The sequence below is a fragment of the Sporisorium graminicola genome, chromosome SGRAM_8, assembly GCF_005498985.1.
Source record: "Sporisorium graminicola strain CBS 10092 chromosome SGRAM_8, whole genome shotgun sequence".
Lineage (NCBI taxonomy): Eukaryota > Fungi > Basidiomycota > Ustilaginomycetes > Ustilaginales > Ustilaginaceae > Sporisorium > Sporisorium graminicola.
Genome location: NC_043738.1, coordinates 1,814,301 through 1,841,296, shown reverse-complemented (window position 1 = coordinate 1,841,296; position 26,996 = coordinate 1,814,301). Strand labels below are relative to the sequence as shown.

At 55.5% G+C, this 26,996-nt stretch overlaps 8 protein-coding genes across 8 annotated transcripts; 4 read left to right on the top strand and 4 right to left on the bottom strand.

Moving 5' to 3' along the window:
• Nucleotides 1–465: 465 nt before the first annotated feature.
• On the bottom strand, nt 466–1,341 carry EX895_006378 (uncharacterized protein; the record flags this gene model as incomplete). Its single annotated transcript, XM_029886970.1, has 1 exon — nt 466–1,341. One exon carries the CDS (start codon nt 1,339–1,341, stop codon nt 466–468), a length of 876 nt encoding a protein of 291 aa, XP_029737283.1.
• A 603-nt stretch (nt 1,342–1,944) lies between these two features.
• EX895_006377 (uncharacterized protein) lies at nt 1,945–3,536 on the bottom strand (the record flags this gene model as incomplete). The annotated part of the gene is made up of 2 exons (XM_029886969.1): nt 1,945–2,872; nt 2,980–3,536. 2 exons carry the CDS (start codon nt 3,534–3,536, stop codon nt 1,945–1,947), a joined length of 1,485 nt encoding a protein of 494 aa, XP_029737282.1.
• Nucleotides 3,537–6,241: 2,705 nt separating this feature from the next.
• Nucleotides 6,242–8,227, top strand: EX895_006376 (uncharacterized protein; the record flags this gene model as incomplete). Its single annotated transcript, XM_029886968.1, has 1 exon — nt 6,242–8,227. The coding sequence occupies one exon, from the start codon at nt 6,242–6,244 to the stop codon at nt 8,225–8,227; it is 1,986 nt and encodes a 661-aa protein (XP_029737281.1).
• A 164-nt stretch (nt 8,228–8,391) lies between these two features.
• Nucleotides 8,392–9,660, bottom strand: EX895_006375 (uncharacterized protein; the record flags this gene model as incomplete). Its single annotated transcript, XM_029886967.1, has 1 exon — nt 8,392–9,660. The coding sequence occupies one exon, from the start codon at nt 9,658–9,660 to the stop codon at nt 8,392–8,394; it is 1,269 nt and encodes a 422-aa protein (XP_029737280.1).
• Nucleotides 9,661–10,758: 1,098 nt separating this feature from the next.
• EX895_006374 (uncharacterized protein) lies at nt 10,759–11,688 on the top strand (the record flags this gene model as incomplete). Its single annotated transcript, XM_029886966.1, has 1 exon — nt 10,759–11,688. One exon carries the CDS (start codon nt 10,759–10,761, stop codon nt 11,686–11,688), a length of 930 nt encoding a protein of 309 aa, XP_029737279.1.
• A 198-nt stretch (nt 11,689–11,886) lies between these two features.
• Nucleotides 11,887–17,255, bottom strand: EX895_006373 (uncharacterized protein; the record flags this gene model as incomplete). Its single annotated transcript, XM_029886965.1, has 2 exons — nt 11,887–14,053; nt 14,689–17,255. The coding sequence occupies 2 exons, from the start codon at nt 17,253–17,255 to the stop codon at nt 11,887–11,889; spliced, it is 4,734 nt and encodes a 1,577-aa protein (XP_029737278.1).
• A 1,650-nt stretch (nt 17,256–18,905) lies between these two features.
• Nucleotides 18,906–20,942, top strand: EX895_006372 (uncharacterized protein; the record flags this gene model as incomplete). The annotated part of the gene is made up of 1 exon (XM_029886964.1): nt 18,906–20,942. The coding sequence occupies one exon, from the start codon at nt 18,906–18,908 to the stop codon at nt 20,940–20,942; it is 2,037 nt and encodes a 678-aa protein (XP_029737277.1).
• A 1,999-nt stretch (nt 20,943–22,941) lies between these two features.
• EX895_006371 (uncharacterized protein) lies at nt 22,942–25,415 on the top strand (the record flags this gene model as incomplete). The annotated part of the gene is made up of 5 exons (XM_029886963.1): nt 22,942–23,078; nt 23,172–23,838; nt 23,932–24,015; nt 24,118–24,781; nt 24,865–25,415. The coding sequence occupies 5 exons, from the start codon at nt 22,942–22,944 to the stop codon at nt 25,413–25,415; spliced, it is 2,103 nt and encodes a 700-aa protein (XP_029737276.1).
• Between the last annotated feature and the right edge of the window lie 1,581 nt (nt 25,416–26,996).

Genomic DNA, 26,996 nt, shown 5'->3' with positions numbered 1-26,996 from the left:
ACCCTAACCCTAACCCTAACCCTAACCCTAACCCTAACCCTAACCCTAACCCTAACCCTAACCCTAACCCTAACCCTAACCCTAACCCTAACCCTAACCCTAACCCTAACCCTAACCCTAACCCTAACCCTAACCCTAACCCTAACCCTAACCCTAACCCTATCACGGGCGCTTGTGGAAAGTACCCCCACTCATCTGAGCTCAGCTATGGTCGGGCCTGGGTGTCACTGCGACTGGCCCCCACTTGCGGCCACTTTCCGCAGTGTGTCGTATGGTACCTTGGACAAGCGATATTTTGGCCTACAGTGGCAGTGCCTTACGATCGGCATGTTTTCAGCACCAGTCTCAAGTCTCGTGAATGCAGACGCCGGCCGCGCTTTGGCTTAGCACAGGCGGACAGGCAGTTTGGCCAACACGATTGTTCATCTCGTAGCTTGTCATGGCAAAGCGCTGATTGCAATACACCTAGTCGGCTTGGTTGATCTCTGCCAAGGCACCACGAAGCAAGCTGCGTGCATACTCACGATGGACTACTCTGGTCCACTGAGGAATCATTTTGAAATCGCGTTCTTGCTGGTCCAGCGGATGGAGATGGTAGACTTCTGCAAGCACGTAGCTGATCTGGACCTTGTCATCGGACACCTTTTCCACGATGAGTTCGTGGAAGCCTCCGAGCATAAATCTGAACGGGTATCCAAAGGCAGCTGCTTTGTCGACCTTTGCAGCCACGTCCAACGGAAAGTTCCAGTAGAAAACGGCACCGGCTGCATCGACTTTGCTTTGGGAAAGGAGTTCTTTGTTACTCGGAAACTCGCTCGGAGGGCAGGGCACGGTCAGAGGAAGTGCGGAGGGATCAAGTGCTTCGCCAGGCGGGGAGATCCAGGTACCAAGAACATTGAATCTCTGGCCGAAAAAGGGGCTTCCAGGCGTAAGAGACGGAGGTTGAATATCGTCCTTGAGCAGCTTGGTCTCTCGGCGCTTTTTGACACCGGCTAGATAGGCTTTGCAAAGATTTTGGAGGAGCAAAGAGGGGGACGTGTCGCCTTGAGCACCGTCTGTGCTCTGGCTGTACCTGGCCAGCGCCTGCAAGGGTACCTCGGCCTGAACCGCTACCAGGCAAGGCACCCACCGATCAGACTTGAGGCTGGCTGACCACTCGGAAAGCAGTCTAGGCTTGCTGATCGAGCTCGAAGTAGGGACAATGGGTTCGCCAGCCGTCTCTATGAAGGTGCGGATGGCGCTAGCCCGGGGTACCTTCTCGATTGGAACGGTAGGACAGGCACGTTCGCCGTTGCGGATGAACAAGACGGTGCTCGACGCTACAAGGCATCCGACCGCCATCGTTGCGGTGAGAACCGGCCTTGCACGAAATGACGACATGATCAGCTGTGCCAGCAGGACATCGGACTGTGTTCAACACATGCTGATATCAAGAAGTAAGATAGATGGCATGCGCTTCAACATCTGATAAGCAAACAGGAACGCACCCAACCAACCTCGGCGCAGTTCTACACACGTCTGTGGAAACAACCTATTTTGAAATATTTAATCAATCTTATACTGTATTTCTAAAAAAAAGAATACTACTGTAGAAGTCGGTTGGAAGTCATGATGGTGCAAAGTGATTATCAGTACAAATCTTGAACGCACTGTATAACTCGTTACGGCTTAGCCGGCCGCTAACGCAAAAATGCTGCGGAATCTGTGGGCCGGTGAATGGTGCCAAGCTCGTCTCCGTGGAACAGACGGACTCACAGGCGTCCCTTCCTACTCAGCAGCATGTTCATGCTCACATATGCGAACCAAAGCAGACCGTTGAATTGCGCAGAAGAACAAGCATGCAAGTCATACTACGCAAAGTGTGAGAGCGGTCGGCGAGTTTTGTAGCTGCTTGACAGTGCAGTGCCCGGCGACGCAATCCCTTGCAAAGTGTTGTCGTCGGTCTTAGTAGAAGCTGATCTTGCCTCCGGCGGAGCTACGCTTGTGCAAGCCTGTCGCTGCAACCTGCTCTGACTTTGCGGGTGGCAGCACTGGATTGCCATTTCCAGCGTTCGGGCCGCTCGGTTGTTGAGTGACGACGTGATCCTTTGTCTTGAAAGTGCTGTACAGCTTGTCCATGTCATGGTTTGAAAAGCCAAGATGAGCCTGTACAACATTGGGAGGTGTAAGAGCAAGCCAGTTGCTCAGTGAAACGTCCTTGTAAGTGTCCGTCTTGAAGATTTCGAGGTACTGCACGTCAGTGTCTCCGATGTTCTCGATATAGTGGCCATTCTGCTCGCTGATGTACGCTGTGTCACCAGCCTGGAAATCGTACGTGCGCGCGTTGTTCTGTCCAGCAAAAATGGTGATCCTGGCGTGTCCTTTGATGAAATAGTCCCACTCGGGGCTGTTCGGGTGCCAATGCAGCTCTCGAATCGCGCCGGGTTGGATGGTGACCAGAGCAGCCGCAATGGTCTTGGACACCGCAAACTTGGAGCTGTCGACAACTTTGACGGAGCCTCCATTAAACTGGGTCACCGCCTGGCTGTTCAGATCGTACGTGAACGGTTGTTCGGTGCGATGTCCCTGAGGAGAATCAACAGCAGAGGTGCCGTTGGTCGAGTTGTCCACCTGTCCGGGGAAGATGTAGAGCTCTTGAGAAGGAAATCTATCAAACGCTGACGTCGACAGGTCAGCTTGACCAAAATTCTTAGCAATCACCTCGCGGGGAATGTGTGCCATCCAATCGGTGAGCAGGAGTGTTGAATCTTCCGAGAAACTGCCGTCGTCGAACACGAGAAGAAACTCCGTTCCATTGTCACTGACTCCTTGGAGCGAGTGTGGGGTGCCGGCGGGGAAGTACCAGAGATTTCCGGCCTCGACATCAGCGACGCTAGAATGATTGACGAGGTTAAAACGTTACAGAGAGTCGATACGCAGTAGAACACTGGTGTCAGCAGTCTAACGTCGAAGTAGAGCAGTCCAAGCGGGTGCACTTACTAATTCTTGCCGTCGGGATCCACAGCAGCAACTCGAGTTGTACCTTCTAGAACATAAGCCCACTCTGCGGCCGAGTGCCAATGCATCTCGCGGAATGCGCCTTTATCAAGACGCATATTGACTGCAGCCAGCTCAGTTGCTACCGGAAGGACATCGACATTCTGTTGACGGGCCCAGCCACCGGTCTGCAATCGATTGTGACTCAGGGCAAATGGCCATTTGGCTTGAGGAATCGTGCCATGGTCCGTGCTGGGCGGTGCAAAGGTGTCCGGGTTCTGACGGCTGATTTCTGTGTTGTCTGGGCCAAGGTTTGTTGAGCCAATGTTACCACGCATTGGCTGCGGGAGTTCGCCTTGGTTTTGGAAGATTTGGAAGAGGGAATAGTCGGAAACATTGGAGCGATAGTCTACGGGGTATGTGGATGCTACTTGTTGAACCCTCTTGGCGATATGCTGCTGCCAAGGCTGTTCGGGGTCGATAGGCGCCCCGCTGGACTGCGAGACAAGCGCGGCAGTGGCAGCAAGCAGGATAACGGAGAGATTGGTAGAGGTCCTCATTTTGACAAAGTCTTGCAGTACGCTGATGTGTCTGGGGGGAAATAGGCTACCTTATATACCTTAGCAGAGTCTTGATCGTCGCTAGACTGCTCAGTCGCCCCCCCCCCCTTCTCCCGGGCCTCTGCCTAGCAACGTAGGATGGATTGGCTCGCTACACTTCGTCTTGATCCAAGCGGGTCAGTCGGAGATCCGGGGGTTAGAGCACGGAGAAAGCCTGGAGCGATCTCTAGAAGCTTTGCTTCCATTGCGGCAAGAAATTTCGTTTCTCGGGTTGGTGGAATGCAGAGGATTCCATGCGATGGATCCGGGGTTTCGGCCGCAGTATGCCGAGTAGCACTCGTCAGACTGGTTCTAGGACAGATGTGCATTTCCGTCGGAGGCCTGCAGCGCGCAACACCCCGCACCGGCACCGGAACCGGCGGCAAATAGTTCGACTATGACCGCATGGCCTGATTAACACCTCACCCCGCATGCAGATGACAGGCGTCCCTTTGCGCCATCGAGACGATCCATTAATGGGGAAATCGCAGATATTTTGAATTGCGTCTGCTTCCTGTGCGTCTCCTCCTCATTGCAGACATTCAGAGCGCAAAACCGACAGCAACGGCGATCTGGGAGCTCTGTGTAGCCAAGTGGGCGCATTTACAGCCAATAGTACGTGCACCGGCTCCAATGGAAGCGGTGGACCTAGAGATCGGCAATGCAGCCTCTGAACCAAGGATAATCGAGATTGCTGGTTGGAGGTTGCTTTGCGAGATGGCGATCCGTGCGCTCAGGAACAAGAGCTTTCGATTTCTGTGAAATCGCCGCTACTTTCAGCACCCCCAACATCGAATCCGCCTTGAGGCCGACTGAGAACAAACTCTGGCCCTGCTACATCAGGACCGCCCCGCTATCGACCTCAGCAGCGTCAAAGGAGCAGCAACAGCACGAGCTAGTTCTCGGAACAACGTCAACCGTATGATAGTCGAAAACTTTCATCTCGACGGCGATTTCAGCTACTTCGACGATCTGGCATCCGAGCTGGTTAACAAGCTGGCCCTGGAAACCGAGCGAGGATCCGCCTTGGTCGTTCTGAGAGATCTTGATGCTGACGTCGAGATCGTCATAGCTGTCAATAGAGAAGCGCCTTGCCATTCCGCCTACTATACTTTGGCTCAAGAGCTCCGGGAGGTGATCGAGAATCTGGTACGCGGCCCTGCTAGATCCGCTACTTCTGACCGTGTTGGTGGCATCCGAGCCGACAAGCTTCGGTGAGCGCAACAAACGTGCCAATAGTGTAATAGCATGTGTGGGTGGCGATTGCTGGTGCGGGGAGTGAATATGCAGGCTGGTGTACCGCCTGATCATTAGGTGTTGCCAAAGCTCGAGAACGCCAAAGTCAGCAACTCGGACATGCACCTCGGTGCCTCCGTCCACCGTCTGGCATGCGATGCTGCTCCAAGGATCTCGAACAAATGCACGCCGTGTTCGACAGGACCCTTTCGCCCTGTTTGAACTCCGCCCCAGGCCTACCGATCAGGAAATCTCGCAGACCTCGGAATGACTTGCACGAGGACTTCGGCCTCGCCGCTCTCTCAGCACGTGATTTGCTGAACCGGACCAAGGCGCTCAAGGAGATTACACCGAGCACAAAATATTGCCGACAAGGACGGCAACATTATCTTCCAAGATGAAGGCGGCCATGATCGTCCTGAGATTTATCGCAACGAACTCACAAAGCTGCTCGTCTCGCACTTCCGTCCGTGGCCATCAGGTGGGGCCTTGGCTCCAACAGAAACACGACGCCCACTTGCTCTGAGGTCGTACTCGACTTTGGGGAGCATGGTAGGAGCGTGCAGTCTCGCAGGACAGAGCGGCGATGGCTTCAAGCAGACGCCCGACTCTGCTGGAAATCAGCAGGATCATGTTCGACAACGACAATGGCTCTCTGGCCCGCACAAACTGATTCCACGGCATGATGTGCGAGTCCGTCTAAGTAGAGCACTGCCAGACACCCCTTTTTGTTCACCAGACGCGCACCTTGCAAGCGCTTGAATACAAACGCATTGTAGCGATACTGTGATGGGCGACTAGACTACACGCTTGAAATCTAAATTGACAGAGCACTCAGGCGAGCCCCTGCGCTTGCACCAGCTTCCTGCATTTGGTATTATTGCCTTGTACAGTACTGGATACAAGCACGACCTTTGACAGTATTCCAAGCGAGAAGGCCCTGACAAAGGCACAAACAGGGTGTGGTTAGGGTTGGTCCCTATCGCTTATATACAGATTGTACACCAACACCGATCGCAGAGATCCAGCGCCGCCCGTCTTGACACTCGCGACCAAGGAAAAAAAGGGAAACAAGACAACGCCGCCATGAAAACGAAAATCAACTCGGGTAACAGTATATCCTATCCATTGCTGACCTATACATCCTGGTGTTGAGCATTGGCCCGGTCGTCTCGGACAACTTTATTTGTCACGATGCATGATCTCCGAGACGTCAAGGCCAACGGAATGAGGCATTCCAGACAAGCTGCACCACATGGCTATAGAACCAACAGGGTCGTCGATTAGCGCAACTGGTGAGGGACGTCAGAGAGGCATGTCCGAATTCCGAGACTCCCACCTTGATTTTCAAGAAGATTGATGCGACTTTGTCGAGTTTCTTCTCGGCCTACGATCATCCACATCTGCTTTCCATTCCTCGCGGTGCCAAGATGGCTCCCAAGCGCATGCCCAAGGTGAACAGCCTTTCCTCTTCATCACAGGCGGGTAGCTCCTCTTCCTCTAGTCGAGGTGGTCGCAATGCAAATCCGTTTGGCCCGGTCGATCCCACCAGCTACGATGACTACGATGAATCAATGCAAGACGGTGTCGAGCTCGAGGAAAAGGGCGAGCGCTTCCAGTTTGGACCAAAGGCGCAACGCTTCTACGTGCAGGCCGGCACCCTGTACGCGCGGGCAGCACAGCTCGCTGGCGCCAACGTAGAAAGACGTGCCGACGCCCTGTACAACGCATCGAGGATCCACTTCTTGCTCGCCTCGCAGTTTGCTCTTCCTCCCGAGAATCTGCAATCTTTTGTTGACGCTATCACAACAGCACAGGAAGCGACACGACTCGCGCCGGCCTTGCCTGCTGCCGGCTCCGCCGATGGCGCCCTCCCGAACCCGTTCACCCTCGACGCTTTGACGCATCTGGCAACGTCAATGCAGACACTCGCCGAAGCAGTATACGAGCTAGGTTGGCCGCAAGGCCTCAATGCTCCTCCTCTGTCTCTGCAGGCTTCAAATCAGGCACCTACCCCAACGATGCTCTGGAAAGAGGCACTCGCAATCTTCGAGCAAGTCGCGGACGGGCAGTACGTCATCCTGCAAGATCAAAAGGCCGCTGAAAGCACGGTCGAACAGCCAGACGAGCTATCTGCAGAGGCACCGATTGATACAGAATCAGACGACGGTGAGATGCAAACCAATGGTGGAGGAGGAGATGATGTGTATGGATACACGTCATCGCTGGTCACGCCGGCGTCGCTGATGGAGACGCTCTTGTCGATGCTCGCTTGTCTGACCTCTTTGATCGAAGGGGCATCTTCAATGGACGCGGTGCAGACTTACAGCACCGCTTTCGACCAGATTGCTTTGAAAGCAGAAGCGTTGGCTTCGGACACAGGCTCAACGTCTACCCTTCCAGCAACGAGCAACGACGCGGCTCAGGCATCTTCGGAACTAGCAGCTAGCTGGAACGAGTTTCAGCGCTCTGCGTTGGCGACACGAGTCGCGCGTCTCGGTAAAGCGATCGAATTGGGCTCCGAGCCATCACAGATCAGCAGTGAACTCGAGTCGGTCTTGCAGACGGTCAATGACTGGGCGACCCGTCTGATAGCCTCGCCTGCTGCTGCCGCTGCTGCTGCTGGACCCACCACTGGTCGCAGGGACGCGGTCGTGGCTACGCTCTGCGATATCGGTGAGGCCGGCCAGAATGCATGTCGCCTTTCGCTGCGCTTGCAACCAGCCGAATCCGGCGTCGCGGCCATCTGGGCACTGGCCACTTTGAGCACGAAACTCTTCTCGCAGGCGCTGGCTGCTCTCGACACATCGGCCGCAGGCGGAGGTTCGGCAGCCGTGTTGGGCCAAGCCAACACTTCGACGCCTACATCTCGTGCACGATGCCGAATCCTGTTGGCTCTTTCGAGCATGTCCATCTTGCGCTCGCATCCGGCTTTCGAGGCTGCAGGCATCGCAGGTGCGAAGGGAACCCGCACCAAACTCGTCGACAATGCTCGGCTGTACGCGCGCAAAGCGGTCAGCGAGATCGGACTCGGAGGCTTGCTACGACCTGCACCCGCTCAACCGCCACGATCGGCAGTGTTGCCCCCGCCCGGCGGTTGGGAGAGCCTTTCGCTCGAAGCAGAGGCCACCTTCCACTTGCTGCGCACTCTGCTGGTCAGGGCCAACGTCAACACTGTCACCACCGAGACCGAGACCGAGCTGCAGAACCTCGTGCAGCACGTCATTCAGCTGCGTCAGAAACCCATCCAGGTGGGTGCTAGCCCTTCTTCCGCTTCGACGCACCTATCTGAATGGCTGTACAAGAAAGGCCCCAAGGCGTTCGTCGATGGCATCGTGGATGACAACGGGCGCGGCATTGTTCAAGAGGAACTCGTGTGGTGGGAGAAGCTCTTCTCTGAGCAACTGGGGCTCTGAATGCCAAGCAAATTGCTGTCGAAGTGCATCAATGACGGAACAAGCCGACTAACAAAGAAAAAGATGCGTGATCGAGTGAGATTGAGGACGAGAGGAGTGCTGATGGTACATGAGTGCGTGAACAGAGGCAGAAGCGAGCAGAGGTGACGACGTGGAAAAGGAAATCAGGTAAAGAGCTTGTTGACCGACGTCTCGGACGATGCTTGGGCACGGAGGACCTTTGCGATGGCAAGCTCAAAGTCCTCGTGCGAGACGTGCTGACGACGCTCTCTCAAGGCGTACATGCCTGCTTCGGTGCAGATACCGCGCACTTCGGCACCGGAGCACTGACCCATCTTCTCCGCGAGCGCGCGGAGGTTGATGCCTCGTTGCAACGACATCTTTCGGCTGTGGATGCGCAGAATCGAGACACGGGCCTCAGGACCCGGGGGAGGGAATTCGATCTTGCGGTCGATGCGGCCGGGACGCAGGAGGGCCGAGTCGAGAATGTCGATTCGGTTGGTGGCCATGATGACCTTGATGTTCTTTGTGCCTTCGAAGCCGTCGAGCTGGTTGAGAAGCTCGAGCATGGTACGCTGCACCTCCGAGTCGCCACCACCCGAGCCGCTCTCACCTCGTGACGAACCAATGCTGTCGATCTCGTCCATGAAGATGATGGAAGGGGCGTGCTCACGGGCCATGACAAAGAGCTCTCGGACCATGCGCGAACCTTCACCAATGTACTTTTGGACAAGCTCGGAGCCCGAGACGCGGATGAAGCGGCAGTCTGTGTGGTGAGCGACAGCTCGCGCGAGCAAGGTCTTTCCGGTACCGGGAGGCCCGTACAGCAGGACACCCTTGGGTTGGGCGATACCGAGCGCTTCAAACAGTTCTGGATGCTTGACGGGCAGTTCGATGACCTCCTTGATCTCTTTGATCTGGCGGTCGAGACCACCGACCATCTCGTAGGTCGAGTCAGGTACCTTTTCGACCATCATGAGCGAGACGAGCGGGTCGATCTTGTTGGGCAGAACCTTGTGGAGCGTGTATGAGTCGGAGCGGAGAGCAACACGGAGGGTAGGCGTGAGAGTCGAGACGTCGATGTCCGAGGCAATGTCGACGACGTATTTGCCCTCGGGCTGCACTTTGACGAGCACTTTTTTCTTGCCCATGACCTTGACTACCTCGCCGACGTACGAGCCGGGCTCCTGGAGGAGCTGGAGCTCTTCGCGTAAGAGACGGACGCGAGCATTGAGTGCATTTCGTTGCGCTTCAAGACGACGGAGATTCTGGGTCTTTTGGTTGATGAGGATCTCGTAGGAGCGGATCTTGGACTGGTAGAAGGACTGGATGCCGAGAGCGTTTGCCGAGGCTGCTGCGCCGCCCATGTTAGCGAGCGATGTGGCGGGAGCGGTAGCCGACTCGGCGACGTGTGTTGTGACTGCTGCGGACATGACGGAGGGGAGCTTCCGCTTGTGTGCGTCTATGTGGCAGTGTGGTGGTGGCGGAATGAGTAGCGCGTCGAACTGGCGCACGGCCTTGCTCGTTGGACGATATTTGAGTACCCTTTGCGGACTGCGGTGATCGTATTGTGAGCTGTAAGATGTGTAGAGTGCGGGATGCTATGACGTGAGAATGGTGACGATCAGCGAGATGGTGGTGAATTGCAAGCATGGCAGCGAGCTGAGTGTCACTGACAATTCTCGCCCTCTGTTGCTCCACTTGACAGTCGACGCGCCACCTTGGAAAGCCAAAGCGCGGGCTCGATCACCGTGTATTCGCACAGGAGCTGCTGTTTTGAAACTACAATGTAACAGTGAAAGATCGGCGTTTTTAGTTTACTCAGCACCCGATTTCGATTCCCATTTCGAGCCTCGGCCCTTCCGTGACACATCGGCCCATCTCGAGGTCCTTCTCGAGCCTCGTGCTCCCGGTTCAATGTTTGGATCCGGTCGCATTGTTCCCAAATAACACAGCACGTTCAAGGGTGTTGGGGCACTGAGGAAAGCTGGCTGAAACCTCCGGAAGGTGACTGAGCAACCAATGGCAGCGCGTGTAAATGTCACCGGTGGGAGCAAGTGGCGAGATGGCACCGATTTTGGCGGAAATTCGACGTCGGATTTAGAGGCGGAAGGAGGCAAGCAGCCTTTCAGCCCGGCGCTTGATGAATGCGAGTGGAGCACCGGAAAAAAGCGAGTCGAAAAAGCGAAGCGCCAGCCACCGGAACACAACCGAATCTAAGCCAAGGCTCGGCGTCGTTGTTTCTCGCAAAGCTCAGAGTTGCATGATTCTGGTCGTTGAATTGGCGCAACATCGTCCTTCCAACTGAACCACCACAACCATCATCATCACCATCATCACCACTATCATCATCAACGATACCGACAGCATAGATTTGACAGTCATAACTACTTCCACACTCGCCATTGTCTAACTTTCGTTGGTGGCGCGCCATGTCGGTACAAGCTGCCTCTTCAACATCTCTAGCTACGGCGTCCAGGGCGGCAATGTTACCCTTCCTGTATCCCGCAGCCTCGAGGCGCAGCGTCTCTATGCTCGCTAGGATCTCGACAGCCCAACAATTTGCTTCCTCGTCCGCCAACGCGCCACTGCGAGCTTCGTCTCCGCGTCAACACACACGTTCGGCACAGGTGGCTACCCGATCAAGGTGGCTCTCCACATCATCCGGCCTTCTGTCTCCAGCATCTTCCTCCAAGGCACAGTCGCAGACCGCCTCGTACCCATCCACCTCCACCTCATCATCGAATGCTTTTGCACCGTTCTCCTCTACACCAAACCCGTTCTCTGCTAGCAATGCCTCCCGTACAGAGCAAACCGAGACTGCAAGCGTGGACCCAGCGTGCGCGACCCTCTCGCCTTCTTCGCCCGCGTCGCCAAAGTCGCAGAAGGATCCGCGCGTAGCCGCTCACTCTGCTGCCGCCGGACAGCCCGCTCCGACTCCCTCGCCTGCAACACCCGCACCCAGCGCCTCGGATCCGGCACCCTCCTCGTCGACCCTCACGCCTTCAAAAGCAGCCGAACTGGCAAAGGATCCCAAGGTAGCCGCCACCATGCCCGAAGCATCTTCCGCCACACCCACTGCGCCAAAAAAGGCAGCTGCAGATCGAGGCACCAAGTTCCGCTCGCGCACCGCGGCGCTCAAGCTCACGCCCACCGCCGTGCTTCGTCTGCGCGCGCTGATGGAGTCCGACTCGGGTCCCAAGCTGATCCGCGTCGGCGTGCGCAACAAGGGCTGTGCCGGCATGTCGTACCACTTGGAATACATCAAGCCGGAAGAAGCGGGCCGATTCGACGAGCGCGTCAAGCAGGACGGCGTCGAGGTGCTCATCGACAGCAAGGCTCTCTTCAGCATCATCGGCAGCGAGATGGATTGGCAGGAGGACCGTCTCAGCGCCAAGTTCGTGTTTAACAATCCTAACGTCAAAGAGGCGTGCGGGTGCGGGGAGTCGTTCCTCACCTAGGCCAGCTATGATCGCGAATTTTTCGAAGTCTTCGATACTACCACTTACCAGTACTTTGCAGCAAGGATATTCATTTTTCACCGATGCCTCATCGTGACGAATTGCTCTCTGTTCGGAGTGTGTCTAGTAGAAGAGTTGAGGTGTGAAATGTGTAAAGTACAAATTGAAAGGCATTCCTTCGTGGCAAGTGCAGGCAAACTAAGAAGACTTGACTAGGCTTTCGTCAGACTCGGCGGGCTCTGCTGTGGCAACAGCCTGAGTGGGGGTCGCATCAGCCGTGGCAGTAGATTCGGGCTGCTGCACCGAGTGTGTCCCTTCCTTTGCAGCAGCAGTCCTGAGCAGACCGAGATCGAACTTGTTCGGAACCACGCCGAGTCGTCGATACACGTTGGCCATCTTGGCTTCCGACGTGGAAATGGCCTTCTTCGGCTTATCCGCCCCTGCTTGGCTGTGTAACTCGGCTGGAAGCGGCGTGTCGTGAGGCAGGCCGCGCAGCAGTGTGACCACCTTGCCTGCAACGGGCACCTCTGGATCACCACCAATGCGTGCTACACGACCCGCAGAGTGGACGTACTGCACTGCGTCGATGACGGAAGCATATCCGACGAGGAAGACATGCGAGAGCGCGGGAATGTCGAGGCCGCGCGAAGACGTGGTTTGCAGCAGGAACAGTTCTGGGCTGGTGTGAGATTCTTGTCGTGCTGGAGATGTTGCCGCCACGTCGGATGCTAGCCGCACCGTCACGCCCAGAGCCTCCAATGCAGTGCGCGTCCTAAACAGACTCCATCGAGCCGGGATGAGGGCAAGACCACGGTCCACACCTTCCGAGGCAAAACAAAAGGCAAGCGCTTCGATCAGGCTCTGGTCCATCTCGTGCTCCTGCGGCTCATCTTCGGGCTTGATCACTGCAAAGTCGTCGCCCACGCCGCTGCCGGCTGCAGTGGCCTCTGAAGACGGTGTGGATTCGCGCAAAGAAGCAACTGTGCTGCTGATGCTGCCCTCCTTCTTCCGAGCCAGCTTCGGCTCAAAGTTCCGCAGTGGCACAGAAGAGAGTTGCTTCGATAAGGGTGCCTCGTCGACAACCACACAGGTATGTTGAATCGAGGCAGGCATCGTCGATGGCGTCTGCTCTATCGACGTCTCAATCAGCGCATCCGTCCGCGATCGCTCGTGGGCCCCAAACAGACCGCGTATCCCTTGATCCACCAGGCTTCTCCCGCTCAATCCCGTGAGGTCGATCCAGCGCCCCACTTGCGGCGCAAACGCCATGCCGCTGTCCCTCGCCCCCGTCCGCAACCAGCCTGTCCGCGCTGCAAAGAAGTGACGCATAACCGAGTTGGCTGTAGCACTCGTCGCCACCAGCTGCAACGGTTGCACGCCAGGCCCACGTGGCTTAGGAAGGGCCAGTCCGGTGGCGGGATCGATGCTGTTCAAGTGCTCCGCTGCTTTGTACGTGTTCCGACGCACGTGTTCTGGTGGTCGCCGTTCGTCCCTTCTCTTGCCTGGCCGGTTCTCCAGTCCAGCCGAAAGGTGCTTTTCGCCGCCTGAGAACGTGGCTCTTCGCTTCATGATTTCGTTGAGAAGGAGCAGACCAGGTGCCTTGTGTACCTCGTGCTTCCAGCGCTGCTTGTGCGATGGGAAGCGCCCCGGAAGCTGCAGAACTGCATCGGCTTCGTCCAGCACCAGCGTCTTGAGCGTGTCCAGTCCCAGAACCGAAGAGCCGGCGGGTGTGTCGAGAATGTCTTTGATGCGTCCTGGTGTACCGATGAGGATATGCGGAGGAGTCGTTTTGAGCAGTTCGAGTTCCTCTTGGGGTGTGCGTGCGTCCGTGCCAGCCAGACCTCCACGCACCAAGCACTGAATTACTGGGTCCAGAGACGGCAGGCTTGAGGCCGGGAAGATAGAACGGGCCCAGCGCAGATATTGAAAAGCTAGCTCGTTGCTAGGTACCAGGATGATGGAGGCAATTCCCGTTTGCGGCTTGCTCCGCTTGCTTTTCGAGGAGGATGATCGCGAGTCGTGAGCATCTCGCGATGCCGGATCTCTGAAAATGATTCGTGGCTTGCTTAGCAGAGCCAAAAGGATACCAAATGATTTTCCTGTGCCTGTGTGTGCTCGTAATATGACGTCGCTGGGTGAAAGGATGGCAGGTATGAGCGCTGACTGTGCTGGTGTGGGCTGTTGGATGTTGGGATGTGTGCGTGCAAGCTGACGACCGATGTTGGCATTGAGACCGAGACGTTGGAACTTCTCCTCGACTCCTTCGGAAGAGGTACTTTCTCTCGCAGCTTGCTTCTTCGCTCCACTTGCCAGCCCCTCAGAGTCTCCGTCTGTGGTTGTTGAAGTCGACGCGGTAGAGTAGTAGCTTTGCCGGTGAAGCGGGGATCGAAAGTTTGCTGAATGGCTTGAACTTGGATTCCGATCGCAACAACTCGTCGAAGCCAGTACGCCAGATCTCCGTGATAGATGTGGATATGAGTGCGCGTTGCAGCTCAACGTAGCGAGGGAGTAGTCCCGGTTGCTTGGATAGCTGCGATACTGAGCTCCTCGATGGGCTGAACTTCGCGAGAGCACAGCCTCGACATTCTTGGAGACACCCTTAGCTGCACGCAGCATCCTGCACCGTCTCGGTTGGAGAGCCTGAAATAAGACCTCTGCTGTATCTTGGAAGTTTCTGGCGAAGAAGCTTTCGAGAATGTATGGTGATGTCGACAGGGAGAAAGAAGCCATCCTTGGCGAAGCTTTCCCGACTGAGCGTTTCCGAAGCGGCAAGATTTTGGAAAACCCAGGCTGCGAGAACAGCAAAAAGTGGAAATTTTAAGAACACAATGTGGAGACCACTCGGATCTCGGTCCGTCGAATCGGGGCTCCCGATAGAATCACTTAATCCCTCGCCCGCTCACTCCAGTGGTCACACTTTACTTTGAATCGACTTTTTGAGCTTCTGGTGATATGACGATGAATGTCTATGTTGCGATGGTATATACTTGGAAAACCTACTCGAGCCGAAGGGGAGACCATTTCGGGAACCAAGGATGCTCGAAGCTCTGTTCGGTGTTCGCCTTGTTCCCGCTTTCTGCCGTAATTGCAGAGTCGTCGACTGCACTCGATGTCGCTGCGAGCCGTTCTGCCACGGGTCGCATCGCCTCCTGGTTGTGGCGCGCTGTCGCCAACAGCGATCTGACCTGCTCGCCAAATCCTTCATCCCCGAGCTCGCGTTTCTGCTCGCCGTCCAACGAAACTACAAGATGCTGCAGGTGTCTGGTCGCTTCGTCCAGTCGCTCTTGAGCTATTGTCTTTAAAGTTACGTCGTCGGTGACTTTGAGCTCGCTTCGGAACGCGAGGTACTCTTGCCACAGGGACTCGCCTGCATCCTCCGAGTTGGTTGCGCCCCTGCCTCGGCCGCCTTCTGTACGCATCCATTTGATTCTGCTCGCAAAGACGGCCCCGGCAAGTTCGAGACGACTCGCTTCGTCTTCTGAATCGAGAGGCCACGGACATGGTTTCTCCTTTGGGGTTGCCAATCGCTCGGACAAGTGCATTAGTATGATGGTGCTGATGGCCAGCTGTTCCAATGCCTGCGCGAGCAGAATCTGATGCGACAGATACAGGATCGTGGTGGCATGCATGCGAGGTTTCTGTTCTGACAACGTCTGCTGCAGCCACTTGGACAGCTCGTCGCGGAGATCGGTGCAGACAATCTTTTGTTCCACCTGGATACGACTGGCGAGCCACCACATGCTTTCGCGATCGGTTTGGCCCACGTACAGGTCAAGCTCAAAACCGGACAGCGTGATCTGCGTCATGAACTCGAGCGCCAGGTGCTGTGTGGCAGCAAATAGCGAATCAGGAAGGTAGCGCTCGCCGGGCGCAAGGCAAGCCTCGAGCTCGCGTCCAATGGCCTGTGCTTCTTGCGAGATGTGGACCCATTCGCGGTACAGCCCCGAGGAAAGGGCCCGCTTGCATCGAGACCGATTCTGCGAAAGCGTGGTCAGGTACTGCACCAGCTGACCCGCGACCCTCTGCATGAAGTAGTAGATGCGTTGGCCAAGAGGCGGCGGAGAATTCCACATGGCCTGCGAGCCGCCCTCGACCTGGTTACGACCAATTCTCGATGCACGACGCAGAAGGAGCGGATCGATCAGCGCGACCTCCTGGAAGAAGTTTTCGGTGATCCTTTCCAGCGGTAAACGACTCGCAATCATGTTGCGATCGCACACGGCGGTCTGAAAGAGAGAACGAACATAAGGAGTCGCTGAGAGTGGTTGCGAGGCCTGATACCGGATGGCGCGGTGTGTGAAAAAGGCTTTCCACTTGAGAAAGCCCGGATGCTGCAAGACATGCACGACGTCTTGAAGCTCTTCCAGAATTCCGTCCAGGACGCGCCAGGTGTCGCGGGCGTTAGGAAGAGAGATGGGTCTGAGCGCCTGGCACCATGCTAGACGACGGTTATAAGCAGGATCAAAAGCGGCTACAGAGGCGATCGACGGCGCTGCATTGCGGTCAGGTGGCTGCAATGGTGTAAATGTATTTCGAGCTTGGCCGTTTGTGCTGCTCGGCGAAGTTCCGTTTTGCAATGTCGTCTCAGGAACGGGATCCGTGTCCGATGGAGGATGCAAGAGAGACCAACTGCGTCGAGCAAATTTGGTGTGCATCACGACGTCCAAGGGAGCTGCTTCGGCTGGACTTTGAAGTAATCGCATAGCATATAGCAACTGCTTGCGGAAGCTGAGCCTCGTTCTGAGCGATTCGACTTGACCCAAAGGCATCGAACCGTGCTGTGACTGCAGCCAGCCTAGCGCGTCCTCGAGTTCGGCGATTACGTAGCCGGTATCAGTAGTCTCGAGCAAGCTCAGCCCGTTCTTGTCCGATCCAAAGTCCTCCCCGTCCCGGAGATGCTGCTTTGAAGTGAGTTCGGTCCAGGCAATATCGATGGTCTTGACAGTTGCGAGAACGAAAGCCCTTAGTACCTTGTAGACGAGCTCCATAGGTGGCTGAGTTGCGCTTTCTGCATCTGAGCCTGAAGTACCTGTGTTCACATCGTTCCTGCGCGATACACCTTCCTCCGCCGTGTTCTTGTCCTTGCGCTGAAATCGAGGGTGTTTGTGCGAAAGACTGTTGATGGAATGAAAGTAGAGGCATGTGTAGAGCGTCTGGGACAATGCTGAGCCTTGATGCCAAGCGGCTTCGCACGCCAGGAGACGGTCCATGATCCACAGCAAGTCTGGTACCGTGAGCGGCTTGAACGGGTCAAACTGATTCGTCGCGGGAAGATCCAGTGTTTCGTCCAAACGATCGGACTCTGGCAGTTCTGAGGCGGGCAGTTCCATGCCCGAATCCATTCTTGCGTCCATGATCTTCACGGCCGCCATCGAATCCATCAATGTGAAACTGGGGACCGCGACCATCTGGCCATCTCGAAGGTCGGCACAGGCTGAGAAGAGCAAGGCAGTAACATCTTGGAAGCCGCTTTGCGCGGACCCCGCTGCTGCCGTTGCATGGCTCGATGCAGCATCGTCTTGGGCATCAACTTGGGACAGCGTCGGCGGAGGTGATGCCGGTGTCATAACGATAGCATGGCGCAATGCACTGCGTGGATCCGTGCACCGTGATGATGAACAAGTGACGCGAGGCGGTGGTGGTGAGGCTGAGACTGTCCAGGGTGCGACCTTGGAAGAACTGACCTTGTCTGTCCTGCGTGTGCAAAAGCAAACGTCAAGAGTGGAGGGCTGGCTGGTGCCACTTCTTAATGCGTGTTACATCGTGACGATCAAGCATAAACACAAAATTGCAATTTTGTGCCCCTCTTTATCGCCATGCTTTTCATTCCTTTTGATATTTCGTCCAAACAAAAATTTATTCGCCGGTGGGTGTCCTCGGAGCACGTCGTTTAGTGCAAAGCCGGTGATGCTGCTTGACACGGTTGTTGCGGGTCATCTTTCGTTGTCCAAGATCACAACGTAAAGCGGAACAAACGGCAGCCGTAATCTGGTTTTTGATGCCTCCTCCGGCTTTCTCGTAAAAGCAACAGAGCAGGACCCATCACAGCGGGGGAAGAGCAATGCTCACGAGTTCGCCGGTCGCCTTCGCGAGCTCGGCTATGCTTCGTGCTGCAGAGCTGACCATCGTTGCTGCTGTTGCTTCTGTTGATGCAACGGGGAGCCCCACATGAATCTTTCTTCCTCATCCAAGAGATTTGCATAAACGAAAACATTCAATGCGAGTTGCTCCTGTGCCTCTTGCCCCTCGCATCCTCACATCTGACCCTTCTCGTCGACTCTGCCCATTTGAATGAGTCGTGCATCTATTCCCTCCCCCTCACCATTTTGTGCTTGATCAGGTCTGCAGATGTTGTCAGAGCACAGCGAGGAGCACGAATTAATTACGCTTTCGAGCGTCGGCTGTTCACCGCCTAGATGGACCTCGCCGAAAAGGGCAGCGGCCGGTGAGCGGCATCGAAGCACTTGCTCTCCTTCCACTGCTAGGCAGTCAAAATAGCAAGAAAGTTCTGGCGAGAACACTTCGAAGCCGTGGACGGGTTTCGTGCTGGTCGCCACCACAATCAGGTCTTGCTTGGTCAGGCTCCTCGTCCAAAACACGCCCAGCTTGTACGTAGCTCGGCTACCGGCACAAGTTCGTCCGCTTCGTCAAGACCTGCTTCTCGCCTCTTGCCTCCACGTTGGCCTTCTTCCTTGTTCTTGTCTTGTTCGCCGGTCAAACAGCGTCGTCCCTCTTTCCCAGGGCAAGATTCCCGAGCAACCTTCTTGGGAGGCCCTGTACGTAGCCGTTCAAGGTACTTCACTTCGCAATACGAATAGCTTCGCACCAGCAACCCTTACTTCTGATCTCGGCGATTTGTCACGACGTGGATCACAGAGTGTTGTTGTGCTCCAACGGCAGCATCAAAGCAATTGGGTAGCGCATCGAGGCAACTAAGCAGTGCTTCTGCGCCAAGACAATCTAGGGAATCGTCTCTTTCCACTCACTCCGCCCAACCGCAAATCCGGGCGACCCCGCATTTGTACCACCAACCCGACCAGTGTCAACCAGTAATCTTGAACCCCACACTGCTTACCCCGCAATGCCAGTCTGAGTACAGCCCTGAGAGCACTCGGAGCCGTGGAGCTACATCAACAAGTCTATAAGAAGCAGAAAAACCGGAATGAGCCCGTCGTTCATCCTCCATCCGCTAGTCTCACCTCGTGTATCGAGCAAAAATGAAGTCACTCAGCTTGTCATGGGTCACCGTGGCCTTGACCATTAGCGCCTGCTCCATTTCTGTTTCCAGCGCTGCTCCCGCTGCTACCTTCTCGGACGACGCAACCTCACCTGCTGTCATCTACAAGGTCGCAGGTAAACCTTCAAGGAAGTCCAACTTCGGCCTAGGTGCCTTTATCGAGACCAACATCAACTCTGGAACGGACGGCGGTCTCTACGCCGAGATCATCCGTAACCGTGCCTTCCAGGACAATGTAAACAACGCTGCCAACACCAACAATGCGCTCGGAAAGGGCTCTCTGCTCCACTGGAGCGCCACCAGTCCGTCCACTAAGCTCTCTCTTTCGCTCGACAACTCGCTAACACCCGCTCTACCACAATCCGCTGTGGTAGGCGGAGACAAGAGTCAATCGTGTGGTATCTCTAACCCTGGTTGGGAGGGGATTAGTGTCACCACGCAGCCCCACAAGCTAAGCTTCTACGCTCGTTCCCCTACAGGCCAGCCTTCGACGGTGCCGGTCGAATTCGGCCTGTACTCGAGTGACTACTCCAAGACGTACAGCAAGCAGATCATGCCACTCAAGCTCTCCGGCGACTGGCAGAAGTTTGAAAGCACCTTGACACCCTCGCAAGTATCCAGCAGCAACGACAACGTCTTTGCCATCAGGACTGCCGGCGCATGCAAGGACGGCTTCCAGCTTAATTTGGTATCGCTCATGCCCCCGACCTTCGAGAACACGGTGGCTCGACAGGACCTTGCTCAGGCACTTGCCGACATCAAGCCGCTCTTTGTAAGGCTGCCGGGCGGCAATGATCTCGAAGGGAACAACATTCCCTCCTGGTTCAACTGGACTAACGCTGTCGGTGATCTCAAAACGCGTCCTGGCCGAACGCCTACCTGGACCTCGGATTGGAATACCGAGGGCCTTGGTCTCATGGAACTGATGGATCTCACTGAAAAATGGGGAGCCCGAGCTGTGCTTGGTATCTACGCTGGTTATTCGCTCGACGGAAAAGCGGTGCCGAAGGATCAGCTTGGACCATACATCCAATCAGCGCTCGACCAGCTTCACTTCCTTCTCGACACCTCGGGCCGCTGGGCAGACTTGCGAAAGGCTTACGGACGTGCACAGCCCTACACGTTCGAGCACGTAGAGATCGGCAATGAAGACTGGCTGGGGGCAGCTATCAACACGTACGGCGCTTATCGATGGGCTGCGTTCCGCGATGCGATCGCCAAGGAGTTTCCTCAGTTGACTCTTATCGCTTCGACGCTCAAGGACGGGGTCGAGGGAGCCAAGGCGGTGGACGATCACATGTACTCTACGCCCGACCAGCTGTTCGACTTTACCGAAGGCATGGATTCTACGTCGCGGGCAGTTCCCATCTGGGAGCTCGAATTTGCCGTCATCAACTCAGGTCTCACTAATGACACTGACATCTATAGCGGTCCCGGTCGTCTCCAACACCCAACGCTGATTGGGGCTCTCGCTGAAGCGGCTTTCCTTGCAGCGGCTGAGCGCAACGGTGACGTCTACTATAGTGCGGCCTACGCTCCCATCTTCCAGAACGAGGGCAAAAGCATGACGCAATGGACTCCGGACTTGTTGAGCTTCAACTCGGGCCAGATGGTCAAGTCGACGTCGTACTGGATTCAGTATGCTTGGGGCAACCATCCGATCAAACAGATCCACGATGCAGTTTTGTCGACACCGACCAAGTCGTCGCACATCTATCATTCCTTCGGCTCCAACAGCGAGGGCAGCTTGGTGGCCAAGCTGATCAATGCCAACTCGAGCCCAAGGACGGTCAAGGTGCAAGTGGGCGATGGAAGCAAGCTTTCAGCTAGCAGCGCCACGAGCTGGCAAATCAAGGGAAGCGACGCTCAGCAGGCCAACACGCTCGGCAATCCTCAGGCGGTGTCTCCACAGACCGCTGACGGTCTGCCGCAGGGAACTTCGTTCGGTTCAGACGGGTCTTTGACAGTGACGCTGCCGGCTTACTCGGCCACAGTGATCACTGTTCCTCTTGCGTAGAGGTCGAACTTGCTTTGCACCCGTTTTATTATCGTTCTTTGTCTTCTACTTACCGCCTGTAGCACCTCGCTCGCTTCACCGTGGAGGAAGACTGCTCTTATCTCCCCCCCGTCCCAGCTGCTCGATTCTTGACAAAGATATGCGAAGCGCACGTGTAGAACTGTAGCTTTGCGGAAAGATGCTTCCACCGACGTGAAACAAGACCTCGCCAAACCGCAAGCATCGAAAGCAAGCGGACTTGCGATCCGATGCTGGCGTTGGCCAAAACGGTTCGCTGCAACTCAGCAAAGCTTGCCTCTGAGGTTCAAGCATGCATGCGGCTCGTCAGCGGTGAAGGTGACAACATGCTCGCCGATGAGACTTGAGACCTATTTTTGCTCGCTAAGGGCTGCTCAAATCCACGCTAGTACGATTCATGAAGGCCACTGTGCTGCACTACTCGGTACCGTTCGAGCGAGAGGCTGGAAGCTGCCGAGGAGTCGGAGCTCGAATGGAGAGAGGCCGCAAGCTGACTGACAGCTTTATCAGATCTGGATCAGATAACTCACTTGAAAATACTTTCTATTTGGCGTTGGATCCGAATATGCGCCTTTGTATTGAGCTGCATTAACCGACAGTCGACGCTAAAATCTGCACGAAAGTTTGCTCCGGCGCCATCGTCCCTGCGCACACCATCGAACCGTGGCTAGCGCGCCCTCTGAAACCATCGGAGTTCTCCACCCCGAAACTTGCGACGCTGCGGTGCTGCGGTGCTGTGCGTGCTCTTTCGTTGACCGGTGCCAAGCCTTCCGCGACTTTCTATCTGATTGGCGTTGGTATCAACGAGGCTGCAAGATCACCGGGACTTTTTTCCTCTGTTTTCACTTTGCGCTGGCATTAGCGAGCTTGCCTCCGGTTGGTCGCAACGTGGCAAGTGACACATGTCCTCTGCTCCTGCGGCACGGCCTCACCGTCGCATGCCCATTCCTTTATCTTTGCTCTTTGGAAAGTGCGAGTGGTTGACCGCCATAAGCAGCCTAAGGACCACTTCGACGCCCCGCCAGCATTTCGACGGGTTGAGCAGGCACAGAGCAGGTTCTACTGTAACTCGCTGTTCGTGTAACCGTCTTTGTCTGCTGATTCTCATCAGATAAGGCAAGAGCAAATCGACGGGCAGCAAAGACCTGCATGAATGGCCGTGCCGATTTGTACCGCCGCTTTGAGTTTCAGAGACAGCTTCAAAGCCTATTCGCCCGTCGGTTCCTCCCCTGCATCATCCCTCCCAATCCCGCTTTGCAGGTTGCAAGGTGCTGAAACCAAGCTCAATCCAATCAGCTCTCACTATTCCATCATAGACTGTCCACGGACTTATTCCTTCGGAACAGAGCGGGGGCTCTTGCCGATACCGAAGTGTTGCAGGCCTCCAGCTTGGCTCGTCACTTGAACTTTCTTGAGCTCTGAACTCGGCTGTTCCCGATACCGAAGTGTTACAGGCTTCCAGCTTCGCTCGTCGCTTGAACGCTCTTGAGCTCTGGACTCGGTAAGCCTGAGCCGATAGGCTAGTGCAGGAGTGCTCGCCTTTGATGCGCTCGTGGCAGAACCCGTTCCTTCCAACAGAGATGAAAATTTTCCACGAGGCGGTGAGACTACATACACTATGTCCCTCTCTGGGTCATCCCACTCTTCGGCCCCGCAAATCTCTGTAGAGTTCGTCTGTGAAGACGACAACTACGTCTTGTTCCTCAGACTTTGGAACTAGAGGCTCCTCTGCAGTCCAAGTCGAGCTTCCTTCCTAACGCTCTCGAGTCCTTGTTCGAGATATAACCACCTGATCATCACCTGTCCCCCCCCCCCCCTCCCCCCCTCTCTGAGCAGCTCAATCCCCGCACCAACCGATCTCCCCCTTCTCACTCTTACTCCCGTGAGCAGAGGTGCTTTCAAGACCCTGCCGCCTGCAAAGCAAAGCTGATCACTGAAAGCCCGCCAAGCACCACGCTCCGTCTTTGCAACATCTGTCATCATGATCGCAAAGCCTTGGGCGCTGGATCAAAAGACCCTTGGTCGCATTAACAAGCTCCCTCCCGCCCAGCGTGAATACGGTTATATATCGTACCGTCACTTTTACTACAACTCCTTCAAGGTTCCCTGCTATAGCGCGTGAGTGATTGCCACCCCTACATGGTCCCTCTCTCTGCCTTAGTGGTTGATTTGCTGTACTGACCACGTCCGTGCTCGCCTTGATGTGTCCAGCTTCACCATTTACGGCTTGTTCCTTGTCTTGATCCTGGCTGCTGCCTTGAACAACTTGCTTAAATGGGGCTTTCCCTCCTTGCACGCAAAGAGCAAGCAGCGATTGCGATTGCTTCGCGCGCACGTGTTCGAGCATCCGCTAGTCAGCCGCAAACATGCCTCCGTCGTCGCCTTCCCCTTCCTCAAGTGGCTCACGCTTCAATTGCCGTTGAGAGGTGAAGCTCTCGTGATTTTTATCCTGTCTCTCATCAACTTTCTCCCTCTCGTCGCCTTCTACGACCTTTATTCGGACCACAACACGCTCTTTCCAGCAGCGACCACTCATCCGAAGCGCGACCAGATCTGTCGCCACCTCGCTGATCGCACGGCTGTGCTTGGCGTGTCGCAGCTTCCTTTGCTTGTTCTGATGGCTAGCAAGAGGACACCGGTCGCCATCGTCTCGGGACTCAGCATGAACAGCTTGATCCTTTATCACCGATGGATAGCCAGGTGGTTCTGGTTGCACATCACCATCCATGCGGGCGCTTATACCGCCGGCTATGTCCGAAGAGGTCGACTTGGAGAAGTGCTCGAAGAGACGTACATTCGATGGGGTATCGTCGGTCTCAGCATGATGTCCGGCCTCATCTTTTTTTCTCTTCGAGCGCTACGGGAGCGTTCGTACGAAGTGAGTACGAAGTATAGATGATAAGTTTTCTCCTGGAAGGCGGAAAGAGAAGCTGACTCTTTTGCATCCTTTTTCACTTGGGCCGTCGTACAGATCTTTGTGATGCTGCACATCGCCATGGCCTTCTTCGCTGTTCTGGGCACTTACCTACACCTCGCCTTGATCCAGTCTCCCAGAGTACGTGGCACCTGTCTATGGCATGCACTTGCACACTGCAGCTCGACTGACCATCATACACCTCTCATCCCTGTCTGTGTTCTTTTTTTTTCTTCAAAATAGTTCGAACTATTCAAGGTGCTGACAGAGGTCGCTGCGATAGTATGGGGCTTCGATCGTCTCGTGCGCTTCGCCAACCGTGTGTGGCTTTCCTTCTCTTCGCCTCGTCTGACCAAGACGATGTCCGAAAAGCCAAAGTCGGCATTGATCGAGTGCGCCACAGCTCAGATCCGCTCGTACGGCAAGGAATACTCACGACTTCGGATCTCGGTGCCATCGAGCAAGCTTCGATTTGGCGATCAACAGGGAAGCAAGGTGGGGATCGCAGGTGGCGATGATATCCGCATCACGATCCCACGCCTGCAGTGGGTTGGCGAGCACCCATTCACTGTTTTCTCTGTTGGCAGAGATTCGGACGATGCCACCAAGGGCTACATCGATCTACTCATCAAGACCGAGGCCGGGCTTACGCGCAAACTTGCGCATCACGCCGACAAAGCGAACGACGTCGAGCTGGCGAGTGCGGACGGGGAAAGGTCGAAAGTCGCTGTCATGATCGAGGGCCCATTCGGCATCAAGCCCGACGTAGAGCAAGCGACGGACTTGGTCTTGGTTGCCGGTGGTATCGCGATCACGTTCTGCTGGCCGCTCTTTGTGGCGGCTGTCAAGGCGGGTGCTACCTCGCGGCTGAAGTCTTGCAAGTTGATCTGGATTGTTCGACATCAACGTAAGTGCTCGATATTTGACTCAAAACGAGGAACTCTGAAATGGGACAAATGGCTGACCACGCCTATCTCTTCGGGTAAACAGGTACGCTAGCGGTTCTTCAGGATGCCTTTGATGAGCTCGTGCGAGAAATGCACGCCATCGAAGGACCGAAGCGCTGCCAATTGTCGATGGACATCTACGTCACGTCATACGACCAGAAGAGCGGAAAAGCAAGCGGGGGATCCGTTCACACTGGTTTGTCCGAGCCTGACTCATACTCGAAGGACTCGCCTCTGGATACCCCTCGACTAGGCAAAAGCGCAACGCCCTCCGAGAATCTGGTAGAGGGGATGGTTGAGCTACCGATGATGACGCAAGAGACGCAAGCGAGCGACGACAAGGAACAGGGCGGCTTGATCTCGGATGGGGAAGACGGCGATTTGATCAAGGTTGATCATTTCAGCGGTCGACCTGCGGTCTTGGCGGATGCGCTTTTCGGCCACATGGAGGAACAGTCGCTGCGAGACAGCAGAGGCTTGACTGTGGGTCTCTGTGGACCGCCAAGCTTGTGCGACGACGTCAGGTACGAGGTGGTGAGTCTGCTCAAGAAAGGCGTCCAGGTCGAGCTGGTCGAGGATTGCTTCACCTGGTGAGCGATCGTAGTGGCCTCGCGTTCGTGGACTGTACAGCGTCGATCGATGGAGAACCTTGCCAAGATCAACAAACACAAAAAAAAGTGTGTAGATTCGGATAAGCATGATTCGAGAATTAAATATTATCCAGTACAGGAGTGCAACGTTTGAAAGATTGCGTGTCCGTGGAGAGCGATGGTTGAGTGGAGGGAGGTTAATGTGAAACTAGCCGAGTCTGACGGGTGTGCGAGGCATTGGCGTCGTAAAGTTGGCGTTGGCGTCAGGAATTGCCGCCTCCGGGTCGTGTTGTTCGCTTAAGCAGAAAGAGGATTCCGATTGACAGGGCCGAAATTGCTCGGTTCATGCACGTCAAACAACGACAAACGGTCCAAGGTGAGACCGGCTACAGAGTTGAAGCGAAGCGAAGCGCTGCAACTCGGCTGGCGCACCACCTTTGCACTTGATGAGCAGCCTGCATGTGTTTGACAGCCTAATCTAGCCTCTTGTCGATCACCAAAGCCGTCTTAGAGATCCTTCTTCGTTCTCACACTGCAGCGCTACAGCAATTTTGGTGCACGTGGCTTATCAACATGCTCTACGCCCACGCCCGTGCAAGCTTGACTGCGAGTCATGAGACACAGGCAAACACATCCCAATCCACACGCATTCACACCCGAACGAAACTCGCTCTGCGTTGCCACACTCAAATCAAACCGTGTTTGGCTCGACAAGATGCGACCTTGTTGCCGTCTGCGTTCCTTTCCGAGGAGATGGGATCCCATGCTAACCGTTATCACCCTGTAGCTTGTACGCGAGCAAGGTCCGGAAATGTGATCGACGGTGATCAAGGCGGATGGTTGCGTATCGGCTGCTCGGTCAAATGAGGCGGAAACGAGTCCATGTGTTTGGATGCACTAAGCTACGCCCACACCCCTTGAGGTTCCACTATATGCGTGCATACAGTGCGGTTGGTTCGAGGTCAAGCAACGAGGTTGGCCAAAGTAGAGGTCGGCTCCCGGCGCTTTCATCATCGTTCTCCCAAGGGATTGAATCGATTGATCCGCTTCACACTTCTCTTGCATTCTGGTTGCACAATCACACCCGCTGTTGTCACTGGCCTGCTTGCTATTCGAGGAGCTCAGTCAGAGTTTGCTGGCAATGTCGAGGCGCAGCAGGGCGCTTTGCCACCTTTTGCCGCTTTCATTTTGGCTTTTCTTTTTCTAAAATTAAGCGCAAATTCTGTTTCTCGGTTGAAATTTTTAACTGTGGCACCGCAAGCTCGGACCTCGCTGTCGTCACTCTGTCTACGCCCTCGACTATGCACTACTTTGCGATCGACCTATGTTCCCCTCAAGGCCTGGCCTTTGGTCTCCCTCGCTATCTGTTCTGTTCGAACAGTTTTGCACGATAAGCGACCACGGCTGCGAAGCCAGAGAGACGCTTGGATTTCGTCTTGACCCAACCGAACCGCCCTGAATGCAAGATGGGCTCGACAGACGGCTATCTCGACCCATTGCAGGGCTGGTGCCTAGACAGCTTAATGCTCTGTCAGAACAGTAGAGATGCAAGACAAAGCCAGCCGTCGTGTCTTGACGTCAGGCC